General features: G+C 45.4%; 1 protein-coding gene across 3 annotated transcripts in view; it reads left to right on the forward strand.

Annotated features, from left to right (window-relative positions):
- Positions 1–11,372, forward strand: part of Bmerb1 (bMERB domain containing 1) — a 68,967-nt gene extending 57,595 nt beyond the window's left edge. For 2 of the 3 annotated variants that reach the window (XM_041676519.1, XM_041676517.1), the window contains 3 exons: positions 6,069–6,183; positions 7,088–7,151; positions 10,148–11,372. In XM_041676519.1, the coding sequence (XP_041532453.1) occupies positions 6,069–6,183; positions 7,088–7,151; positions 10,148–10,369 (401 nt within the window). In that variant the 3' untranslated portion in view covers positions 10,370–11,372. Of the gene's footprint in view, positions 1–6,068; positions 6,184–7,087; positions 7,171–10,147 lie in introns of all 3 variants that reach the window. The other variant, XM_041676518.1, reaches the window with a different exon arrangement.
- Positions 11,373–12,787: the final 1,415 nt, after the last annotated feature.

Genomic DNA, 12,787 nt, shown 5'->3' on the forward strand with positions numbered 1-12,787 from the left:
CCCAAAACACTCTGGGTTAGGTGCCCCATGGGCCTTCTGCTTCTCAAAGGAATAACCATTCAAATGCCTGTTATATTAGTCAGGATTCTCTGGAGGAACAGAGCCCATAGGTTGAATATGTATTTAAAGGGGATTTTTAAATTAGGTTGGCTTACGTGATAGTCTCTGGTCTCTGCACACTGGAGAGGCTGAGAGGCCAGTTGCTGCTCAGTCTTGCCTCAGTGGTCCCAATATGTCCCTGAGGGCCTGGCAGATTACTGTAGAGTCAGTCGTTGTCAAAGAATCTGGTTCTGAGATCTGCAAAGGAATGTAACAGCCACAGCAGCAGGAAGCAGGTAGATGACTTCACAAACACTGATAAATAATAGGCAAAAACCAAAGTTTTCTTTCTCGCAACTTTTATCTGTGCTGTAACGAGAAGGTGCCAACCACATTTGATGTCTGTCTTGCCACTTCCAGTAACCTGATTAAGAGAACCCGAATGGTTGTTTAGGCAGCTCTCCTCTCAGTTGATTCTAAGACTAACATCCCAGCTGTTGACTGGATCATGCATCTGTCTCAGTTCATGTCTCTGACAGCATGTGTAGGAGTTTGGCAATGCTAAGGGAGGATTATTAATAGACACAGCTTCAGCTTCAAGAACTTGACCTTGGCAAGTGTTTTACTTGATTTATTCTCCTAAAACTTGGAACTAGTTGGCATGGCTGGTGCATATAACAAGCGCTTACTGACTATCTGTACATGTCCCATATTACAGGCAGTCTGGAAGTGATTTAATATATATAAGAGGATATTCAGGGTCATATTTAAATAATAATAATGTCAGGACTTAGAAAAGCTGCTGCATAAGTATCATGAGTATGAGGGCTGCCTATTTCAAACTAACCAAACAAGCAACTTACAAGAGCTCTATGACAATCTATAGCAAAACACTGGATGCTCAAAGTAGTCAAGGAATACACCCAGCTGGGCAGAGAGGGCGAGGAGACCACCCCAGCACAGACAGTGAAGGGGAGACAGAAGCTATGGGCCAGGGAAACCAGTTTAGGGAGGATAAATGGTGGTCCTAGCTGAGGAAATAAAAAGTAGAAGCAAGCATGTAGGAGCATTAAGAACCAGGGTGTGTGGTACAATAGATGAGGTGGACTTCTTATGCAAAGTGAATGAAAATAAGGACATAACCGTTCCAAGGTATATTTGAGAGAAGGTTTTTGTTGTAGATATGAGGGAGAGAACAGCCAGAGGCATCTGGAAGAGTCCAGGCTGAACATGGTCAGCAGAATAGACCAGGCCATGAGAGGAGGATCTCGAGATGGGGGAAGAGCAAGAGAGGAAGAGAAAAGAGAGGAGAGAGGGGTCAAGAGGACCAAGAGAGCCCACAGGAACTAAAAGAGCCAAGAGAGCAGGCAAAGCCAAAATGACCGAGTTATATAGAAAAGGAGAAACTGGGGGAAGAGAAGCAAAACCCATGGGCTGGAGAGGTTTAGGGGAGGGGTGGGGGTGAGAAGTGCTGGGAGGAGCCAGGACTCCATAACTTGTGATGCTGGGAGAACCTGGCAGCCAGCATCTGCTTTAATGCTAACAGACACCTAAGTCAGCCATTTGTCCTGAATGTCTTGGAAACCTACCATTCCAGCTTTTTGTTGATGATAAGAGGTGACAATCTCTTCTGTAACTACTTCCTGCTGAAATTAAGGCATTGTTGTGGGTCCGGGAAGGCTGGAATATGTCAAAGGATGGAAAGGGAGAGAGGAGTGTAGGCTGAGGGATATCTGTTTTGCTTGTTGCTCAGGTTCTGTGAGATCACCGGGGACTAGTGAAGTGCAGGCTGCTTTGGACCCATCTGGATATAGGTGCCAAGGAACCCTGGTGCTGACCCATTACAGGCAGCTTTGGAGCAGTTCATTGGAAATCTGTTGGGATAGATATAGACTAGGAACTGAAGGGAAAGTTAAGGAGTTTAGGGGAATTTTTTTTCCAAGACAGGGTTTCTCTATGTTCCGGCTATCCTGGAATTCACTTCACAGACCAGGCTGTCTGCCTCCCAAGTGCTAGGATTAAATATGTGTGCCCCCACGCCCAGCAAGGGAAATTTTTATCTTAGGTGTTCATTTAAAATTTCCAGACCTCTGTTCTTGGTAATTGGAGCTGGGGGAAGTCGAGAGAGAGAGAGAGAGAGAGAGAGAGAGAGAGAGAGAGAGAGAGAGAGAGATCCCATCCTCAGAAATAGGCATGTGGGGAAACTTGCTGTTGATTAACAGAGTACTTGTCTGGAGTCTGTTTGACCTGTTACAGGTAGATCCAAGTCTTATGACTTCCTCAAACTTAGAGGAATTTTTTAATTTTACAAAAAGAGGTAACAGTTTTAGCTATGTTAGTATTATTACTGTTAGTAATCTGTTCTGAAATTCACATTGTAGAAAAAGCAGTTGACTCACACTTTTGAGTCATAGAAAAAGCTTGAGAACCCAAAAAATAATTCTGGATTAAAAGCATGAACACTTTTTCCTCTGTCCAGATGGCTGAATACATAGACAGAGATGTTTTCAACACAATGAGAGCTTTAGTCAGTGCTTTACTAAGGACAGTTCTTATAAGAACTCCATTGGTTATTGTTAAAACTCTGAACTTTTGAAGTCTTAATATAACAACAGCATAATGAGAGAAAAAATCTGAAACATTTCTCATTTTTTACATATCTTAAATCACTTCCTTTACAACTCACATTTACACACCGTAAGATAACCTTCTTCAAGCCAAATGGTGGTGGTGCACAACTTTAGTTCCAGCATCTGGGAGACAGAAGCAGATGGATCTATGTGAGTTCAAGGCCAACCTGATCTACAAAGCAAGTTCCAAAATAGTCATAGCTACACAGAGAAACCCTGTCTTGAAAAACCAACCAACCGATCAAACAAACAAACAAAATTACTTTCTTAGACCCTCACACACCACTTAAATAAACATCAAAACTTTTCTTTTTCCATTTAATCGATTACCAGGAGACACAAGTGATTGATTACTCAGAGTAGTTATTGCAAAGCAAGTTCCTTTAAATAAAAGAATAGTAAAGATTATGTTGAAACCTGTTTTGTGAATTTATCTCTTTCAGAGTGAAGTCAGTCACCAAGGGAAACTGTTTCTGTGTCTGTCTTTCTTAGCAGGAAACCTAGTGGCTCTAGAAAAGTGAGGCCAGATTTTACAAAGGAAATAAACTGACCAGGCAGATGCAGCCATGCAGAGAGGAGCTGGTACTTGCCACTGCCAAACTGACAAAGCTATAGTTAGCCATCAACACCATCAGAGATCTGAAAAGAATGAATTATAGCAGGAGGAAGTATAATCCAAATGGTCTATGTAGCAATTAAAATGAGAGAGACTTACCCACTACCTAGACAGTGATCTTGATGCCTTCATTAGGAGGCAGAGGTCTTGGTCTTTGGCTGTCAGTCACACAGGACCACATCACATCTCCAGCGGCTGCACAGGGCTGCACAGGACCACATCACATCTCCAGCGGCTGCACAGGGCTGCACAGGACCACATCACATCTCCAGCGGCTGCACAGGGCTGCACAGGACCACATCACATCTCCAGCGGCTGCACAGGGCTGCACAGGACCACATCACATCTCCAGTGGCTGCACAGGGCTGCACAGGACCACATCACATCTCCAGCGGCTGCACAGGGCTGCACAGGACCACATCACATCTCCAGCTGCTGCACAGGGCTGCACAGGACCACATCACATCTCCAGTGGCTGCACAGGGCTGCACAGGACCACATCACATCTCCAGTGGCTGCACAGGGCTGCACAGGACAACAACACATCTCCAGCTGCTGCACAGGGCTGCACAGGACCACATCACATCTCCAGTGGCTGCACAGGGCTGTCAGTCACACAGGACCACATCACATCTCCAGCGGCTGCACAGGGCTGCACAGGACCACATCACATCTCCAGCGGCTGCACAGGGCTGCACAGGACCACATCACATCTCCAGCGGCTGCATAAGCAGCCTCAGCCTTTGGCTGCCAGACCCAGAAGGTCTGAGGAATTTTCCTGTAGGCGAGAATTTGATGAGGTAGAGTCGGGAAGTCAATCCAGAAGTGTCTACAGTTTGGGCAGGGCTCTGGCAGAGGGTAAGGCATGTGGCTGTTCTTTGCCCAGTGGTTAGCGTTACCACAGTCAGGTGGAGTCATCTGTGTCCCATATTCTTTGGAAACCTTGCTGATAGGAGCTGGCATTTTTTTTTTCTACCATGGGAAGCTTTTTCCATTAAACACTAAACACCAAATTCAGCAGATCTGAGAAAAGTTTGAGGACCATTATCTATTAAGTATACCCAAGTTAAACAAACCTTTACTTGTTTTTAGTTATTTGCTTTAGGCTTAATCTTGAAAATATATACAGGAAGCTAAATAAAACTTGTGACTGTAAATGAATTACATTTGTACTTAGCATGACTATAAGCATAGTTCTGGGCACATTAAAGAATTTGACCATTTAAAAGGTGACTGACAATTAACATGCATGTCTGGCCTCCACAGATACCTTCGGGCACATGGTGCACATACATATCCTCAGGCACACACACATACACATTAAAAAAAAACACAAACAAAACCAGGCATGGTGGCACATGCCTTTAATTCCAGCACTCGGGAGGCAGAGGCAGGTAGATCTCTGTGGGTTTGAGGCCATCTTCATCTACTAGTGAGTTCCAGGACAACCAGGACCTTGTCTCTAAAACCAACAGCACCCCTATAGACAGAGACTGTGCATTCATTTCTCAGCCGCCCAGACCTAAATAATAATGCAGAAATCATATTAATTGTATCATTGCTTGGCCTATTAGCACTGGCTTCTTATTGGCTAGCTCTTACATCTTAAATTAATCCATTCCTATTATTTTGCATTTTACCACAAGGCTCGTGGTTTACTGGTAAGGTTCCAGAGCAGACATCTTTCTCCTTCAGCAGCTACATGGCATCTCTCTGACTCTGCTTTCTTTTCTTCTCTATCTCTGCTTGGAATTCCCACCTTGATCTATTCTGCACTGCCATAGGCCCAGAACAGCTTCTTTATTAACCAATGGTAATAAAACATATTCACAGCATACAGAGGGGAATCTCACATCATACCCCCTCACCCCAAAAGCAAACAAACCAAAAACGTTAGACAGAACCTGGGGAACAACGCCCGTCCTAGTTCGGATTTCTGCTCTGTGATGAAACACCGTGAGCAAAGATGCTGGCGGGGGGGAGGGATGAAACACCATGAGCAAAGATGCTGGGGGGGGATGAAACACCATGAGCAAAGATGCTGGGGGGGATGAAACACCATGAGCAAAGATGCTGTGGGGGGGGGATGAAACACGGTGAGCAAAGATGCTGGAGGGGGGGATGAAACACTATGAGCAAAGATGCTGGGGGTGGGGGAAAGAGTTTGCTTAACTTATACTTCTATATCATTGTTCATCACCAAAAGAAATCAGAACAGGAACTCAAACAGGGCACGAACCTGGAGGCAGGAGCTGATGCAGAAGCCATGGAGGAATTCTGCTTACTGGCTGGATCTTCATGGCTTTGCTCAGCCTGCTTTCTTAGAGAACCCAGACCATCAGCCCAGGGGTCGCACCGCCCACCATGGGCTTGACCTTTTCCCATCATTTACTAATTAAGGAGGCATTTTCTTAACTGAGGTTCTCTCCTCGATCAAGTTGACATAAAACTCTCCAGCACAACACCCATTGTTGAACACTAGCTTCCACGTGCATGCACACACGAGTGAGCACACAGACTACAATAAACAAACACACGAGTGGTCATATAGCCTCTTCAAGTTCATCAGTGAACAAAGCAGCAGAGTCCCAGGTCCAATCCTATCTCCGCAGACTCAGGGCTTTCACTGCTTACACTCACTGCCTGTTTTGTTGTGTCTTGAGACAGGGTCTCACATGTTGTCCCAGGCTAACTTCAAACTCAGCACTCTCTTGCTTCAGCCTCGAGTGCTGGGATTGCAAGCAAGCACCATCATAGCTGCCCCACTGTTTTCTTCCTCCCAGAAAAAGAAAAGACCAAGCTGCAGAAGCAGAGAGAGGATGAGCTAATCCAGAAGATTCACAGACTGGTGCAGAAGAGAGACTTCCTAGTGGATGATGCTGAGGTGGAACGGTTAAGGTGGGTCCTAGGCCCTCAGATCCCAAGCCTCTGCTCCCTGAACCACCCAGCAAACCCATTGTCTGCTCCTGGGACCTATGGCCTTACCTAACAGGCTTGGCCTCTGCCGTTGCTCCCCAGACACCAAACCTTTCTGACCTCAGAACCTATTTCCTGTTCAAGAGAAACAGCATTTCATCCCTCAAAGTCTAGGCAGGGAGAAATTCCGTCATGCGTTAGAGGACAAAGTGCCCTACACATCATCTGGTTACATCTAAACTTCTGTCAAAGTGGACAAACACCTGCCCCCAGGACAGCTTCTCCCAAGTTCCCAGCTTGGTGCTTTGCTTTCACTTTTTCCCCCTCATGCTGCTTCCTGTCCTGTACCTGCCAATCTCGGCTTGGAGCCCCCTTGGCTCTAGAGCTGTGCAACCAGGATGCTAGGTCTGGGTGCAGCTGTGTGTCTTGGGTATTTTTGTCCCAAAACAAAGCCTTCGGAGTCTCTCTCCATGTAGGGGGCTACTTCATCATGTGTCCTCTGAGAACTTTCCCAGAGTCATCTGAGCTACACAAAACCCATTTTATTCTTGGCAGCCTTGAAGACGAAGGTGACTTTCTCTCTGAGACGGGCCTAGAACCTTGTGGGAGTCAGAGTGTCTGGGGTAGCTTGAAGGCACAGGGATGCTTCCCAGTTCACTGAACCCCAGCAAGGAACATGTTCTTCTTTCTGTCTTGAGGTCTCACTCTAGCTCTGAGTCAGCATCTATATCATTAGAGATAGGGTTCACCTAACACAGAGTCACACGCCATATGTACATGTTACACGCCACTCCCCAAGCTCATGCTTGGCCTCTTTCTGGCCACCATTGGCATTTTCCATGCTGACTTTATTTTCCTCTTCTCTTTTCCATGTCCATCTTCCCAGGGAACAGGAAGAAGACAAGGAAATGGCTGATTTCCTGAGGATCAAGTTAAAACCTCTAGACAAAGTAACCAAATCTTCAGCTCGTGAGTGCCTGCATGGTCCCCCTTTCCTATGACAGAGATTTTAAACAAGTGAGGGTAGGGGCATAAGACACACTTTATAAGATACACATCTTAAGCATGGGATGGAAGCAGGTAGGGCCAGGCTAATGGGGGGGGTGGGGTCTGCAGCTCATGCAGTCTCCAAGGTCCGTGCCCTGACGCGCTCCATGCTTGGTTTAAGGATTTGTTACAATTGTCTTTGTAGTTTTGGTTCCACGAACCTTATGCTGTCATTGTCCCCAAGTGTAAGCAGCTGGTCCTGCAACGGCTGTCCTTCCATAGTTCCAATCTGATGTGTTTCATTAAGAATAAGATGGCAACTATGGCCTTCAGGTGTTCCAGCTGCTATTAGGGCTGGAATCTGGAAGAGCCAGAGACACAATTCTCAGAATAATTGTTAGCTTTATGAGGTACCCTAGCAGAAAGAGTTTTTAATGAGACAAGTTTAGAAATACCTCCTGTCCACCAGATGTTAAAGTGATCATGGCTCCTGGTGTCAATATCTTTTCTTTTTTGATGTAATGTTTGGCAGATATTTCTAACTGCTACATTAATAAGGTCTCTTTCAGTTGTAAGAAGTGGATATTCTGCCAGGAGATGGTGGTGCACGCCTTTAATCCCAGCACTTGGGAGGCAGAGGCAGGTGTATCTCTGTGAGTTTGAGGCCATCTTGATCTATAGAACTAGTTCCAGGACAGCCAGAGCTGTTATACAGTGAAACCCTGTCTTAAAAAGCCAAAAAGCAAAAATAAAAACACAAAGAAGTGGATATCCTTGGATATTGGTGGTGCACATCTTTAATCCCAGCACTCAGAAAGCAAGGACAAGGGGATCCATGTTAGTTCAAAGCCAGCCTGCTCTACATACATTAAGAGTTCCAAGCCGGGCGATGGTGGCGCACGCCTTTAATCCCAGCACTCGGGAGGCAGAGGCAGGCGGATCTCTGTGAGTTCGAGACCAGCCTGGTCTACAGAGCTAGTTCCAGGACAGGCTCCAAAACCACAGAGAAACCCTGTCTCGAAAAACCAAAAAAAAAAAAAAAAAAAGAGTTCCAGACCAGCTAGGGTTACATATGTGATCCTATCACATTAAGAAGCCTTCGAGGAATGACACCACTGATTGGCCAGAGCCTCAATTCTAATCTTCTCTGGAATACCACCACAGACACACCCAGACTTAGGCTTTGCTAAATATTATTTTCAATCCAATCAATTTGAAAATTCATACTCTAATAAACGCCCTCTCCAAGGTCCAGACCTGAAAACCACAGCTTGACAACTCCAAGGTAATGTCAGACTCTTCCTTACATTAGGCAGGGTTCTCTAGAGGAACAGAACTTATGGAAAGAATCTCTCTCTCTCTCTCTCTCTCTCTCTCTCTCTCTCTCTCTCTCTCTTTTCTCTCTCTCTCCTAGCCATGTGCCTACCTAGAAGGTGCATGTATTTGCCCTCTCACCGTGCTATTAGGTGGGGTCTTTATATTTCATGTTTGATAAAATATCAAATAGACAGGCCTGTAAGGAAAATGACTTTAGTCAAGGCCATCTGCCTTGTGGTTTTAGTGACCAATACATGGGAGCCTTTCTGTATTCCCCACAGTTGACAATTCTGTTTCCACAGGTCAGTAACAGGTGGCACAACAAACTGAACTTGTAGAACTTCTCACAGAGGATGCACACATCTTTCACATAGTCTTCCTTAGGTAATAACCACCAGGAACATTACTTGACAGTAAATTTTTTTAAACCCATGAAAAATTGAATCACCATGATAGGAAAAGCAGATGCAACAAAGAAAATGACTTCCCAAAAACCTGATAGAAGAAGACATCAAGATGGCTCAGTAGATTAAGGCTTGTTACAGAAGCCTGATAGCCTGAGTTTGACCTTCAGCATCCATGTAAATGTGAAAAACCTGATAGAAGAAGACATCAAGATGGCTCAGTAGATTAAGGCTTGTTACAGAAGCCTGATAGCCTGAGTTTGACCTTCAGCACCCATGTAAATGTGAAAGGAGAGAACTTCACACGGTTGTCCTCTGCCCTCGACACTCATGTACTCCTGAGTCATCTGTGTGCACACCATAAATTACAAAGTTTTTTCATATTTATTTATTTATTATGTATACAATATTCTGTCTGTGTGTATGCCAGCAGATGGTTGTGAGCCACCATGTGGTTCCTGGGAATTGAACTCAGGACCTTTGGAAGAGCAGTCAGTGCTCTTAACCTCTGAGCCATCTCTCCAGCCCTACAAAGTATTTTTAAAAAAAAAAGATTTAAAAAGAAAACGATCTTGAAGAGACAATGCACTAAGTATATTAAAGTTATTAAAGAGACAAGAAACAAAACCCAAGATGAAATAGAACAATGCTATGAAAAAATGTAAATAGACTTGCAAAAACATTAGCCTCATTAATAAAACTGCCGTGGAAGAAAAACCTTAAAAGGATTGAATAAGAAGACACAGTTGAAAGCATGCTTCACAAAATGGAAGGCAGTCCTGAGGAAATTACTCAGGATACAGAACAAAGAGGAAAGTACAATAGCTTCTACAAAGAGAGAGGACAGAATGACAAGTTTAATTTACATCTAATAGGCATTCTGAGGGGATAAAATGGAGGATGACCAGGAGAGCATTCTGAAAAGACAACTTGAGCATTTTCCTAAACTGAAAGATGTGAAGCCTTGAGTTAAAGTGCATTGAACAGAATTTCCCATTTACCCTGCACTAGGCCTGGAAACTAACATGATGAGAGGGACTGACTAGAAGGAAGACTCAAGATGCACTTGGAACCCGAGGAATGTGTGACAAGAAAGTCCACGAATGTTGAACATAGAATGCATAGCCATTCTCCATACTAAGGCCTGGTCATGGGTTGGGTTTGGGTTGGACTGCCAGTGATCAGGGATTTCTTCTCCTTACCTTTCTCTCTTTCCCTCTGCTTTTCCATTCCTGCAGGCTCCCGGGCAGAGAAGAAGGCAGATCCCCCACCTAGCAAGCCAACAGTGGCCAAGACAGGCCTGGCACTCATCAAGGATTGCTGTGGGGCCACCCAGTGTAGCATCATGTAACCCCTACGTGGGGTGCCCCAGAACCATGGGGACCATCCCTTCCACCCTCTTGTCCTCAAAGCCCCCATTTTACAGGGGTCTAAGAGATTTCCAAGGCAGAAGGGGTTGAAGGCAAGCCCATGACTGCTATCACGGGTCATGGGCATGGCAGGTGGGCCCAGCCACTGCTGTGCAGAGTGTAACAATAGAGAGCCCCTCACTGTCGCATGGCCCTCCCAGAGCATGCCCAACCCAGGAGTCTGTCTCGTCAGTTATCCAACCACCCTTAAAACAGTAAACCCTCATTAACCTACCACTTGAACAAACTGGGAAAGGGGCATGACCCCCGGGTGTGGATAGCTGTGAACTTCAATAATCTAGCACCATGTTGGACCCATTACCTATCCACCCTCCCAGCTTTGCTGTCAGATAGAAGTCCTGTTCCCTGTTTGTCCTCTCCCAGTGACTGTAGCCTGGAGGGTTCCACATAGTCCACCCATCTCTTAGGCTCCACTGTAATCATTTTCCTAGAGACACTGGCCTGTCTGTGAAGGCTGAGCTTGTGTATGGTGTTGGGTTTATGCCTCTTGCTCCCTCCCATTCTGTATCTGGGTATAGTTCATATCAGGTGTGTATCTGCTAGGCTCCAGGCTCTTTCTCAATTTGTCATGTCCAACCCACAGTGGAATGGGGTGAGGAGGAGTGAGTGATCAAGAGCAGATCCGGTGCCTGGACCAGTTTGCAGAGAGCTGCAGGTGCCACTGTCGAGTGGTCAAGAAAGGGATCCAGAACAGATGCCAACCAGCATCCTCTTCACCCACTGAGGGCTGCTGCAGGGAGTACCAGTGAGAGGTCACCCGCTGGCCCGACATCTCAGTGAAGAACAACTGGCAGGCAGCAGGAGAGGAAATGTGATCCAACTGTGTCCCAGCCATCTGGTGGCGTGTTTGAGCCAGTCCCACAATTCCTCCTGTGTAACTTGATGTACATTTGCCATGGCCAGCCTGGCACAGCCTGTGTGACCTCTCTGTGTGTATATGTGTGTTGTGATTGGCCTAAGTAGTTAGCACCAGTCAAAATTTGCTGATGTGCAAACTATCCATCAGAGAAAATAAAAATGAAAAACACACAGAGCATTTCTAAATTTCTTCTCTCTTTCTTGATTATGGGCATAACTGTGTGCACAGGAAGTTATTTTAAAGTACAGGAAGTATATAAAAAATTAAACATACACAACTTTCCCAGTGACGGCTGATATTTTGGCATATTTCCTTGACGTCTTCTCATACATTTCTTGGTCATGTTGACATCATATTGAAACATTTTATGCCCAGCTTTCTTTTCAGTTAATATTATACCACATAGGTTCCTCCTACATCATTAAAAGCTCTCTGTTAACATTAAACACTTTTCATAAATATTTATAATGGCTGCTTAGTACTCCATCCCATGGACACTCTGTCATCTGCCTCACCACTGCCTTACTACTGGACATCTAGCCTGCCCACCTTTTCCCACATAAGGTCATGGTCAACACCCTGAGGAGATAAACCTTCATCTAATTTCTGTCATTTTGTTTCTAAAATAAACTAGAAGAAACATTATTGGTCAATTAGTGAGAAGCATTTTCAAAATACTTATAAATTTGGCTTGGGATGTAGCTTAGGTAAGTGCTTGCCTCACAGGTACAAAGGCCCTGGGTTCTGTCCCAACTTGTGTGTAAACTGGGTGCAGTAGGGCACATCTGACTCCTAGCACTGGGGGAAAGGGAGGAAGTGGAGATGAGAGGTTCACAAGTTCAAGGCCATCCTTGGCTACAGTGTTGTATTTACAGCTAAATAAGACCTCTATCTCAAAAACAATGTAAATTTGGAGTGGATCTGTAGAGCCCTCACAATGGCTTTGGAATTGATTTCAGCTCCAGCTGTGGGATCTTGGTGGGGTAGACAGTGTGGGGCACACCCTGCACTCTGTCTCCCATGAGTTTCTGCTTCAGCTCACATGCCACATCCTGACATTCTAACAGTGGAGAAGTTCTCTAGGGCATTTGTCAGAACACTGGCCTCCTTCAGTACCTTAGTTCACATGTGAAGCCAGGTTGTATGTATGTCGTAGAACAACCACAAAAAGTGAGCACAAACTGGGAACTCAGCACCACAAAAACCCAGTGTGAAGTCATGGGGTCCCTAGGACTTTCCCTGCCAAGGCTATATATAGGCAGAGTACCTCTGCTTTGTTCAATTCCTTGGGCTTTGGTTGGTTCCGATGCTCCCACCCCTACCTTTGGGGCATTCTCCTCCCTCATCATGTAAGACACTAGTGGTGAGTGTAGGGCCTCAGTCTGACTTCATGATCTTAGATCTGGCTGTGTGGCTCAGATTTCATGGCTGTGATGGGATGCCTGATGCATACAGCTTAAGGAGGAAGAGTCTGGGTTCATGATTTCTGAGGGATCTTATCCATGGTCGTTTAGCTCCACATACTTCAGCAAGACAGAATGGCAGTGTAGCATGTTGAAGGAGCCCCGGACCTCACAGCAGGCAGCAAT

Source organism: Microtus oregoni, unplaced genomic scaffold (assembly GCF_018167655.1).
Source record: "Microtus oregoni isolate MIOR12 unplaced genomic scaffold, Mior012 000027F_ref0000203, whole genome shotgun sequence".
Lineage (NCBI taxonomy): Eukaryota > Metazoa > Chordata > Mammalia > Rodentia > Cricetidae > Microtus > Microtus oregoni.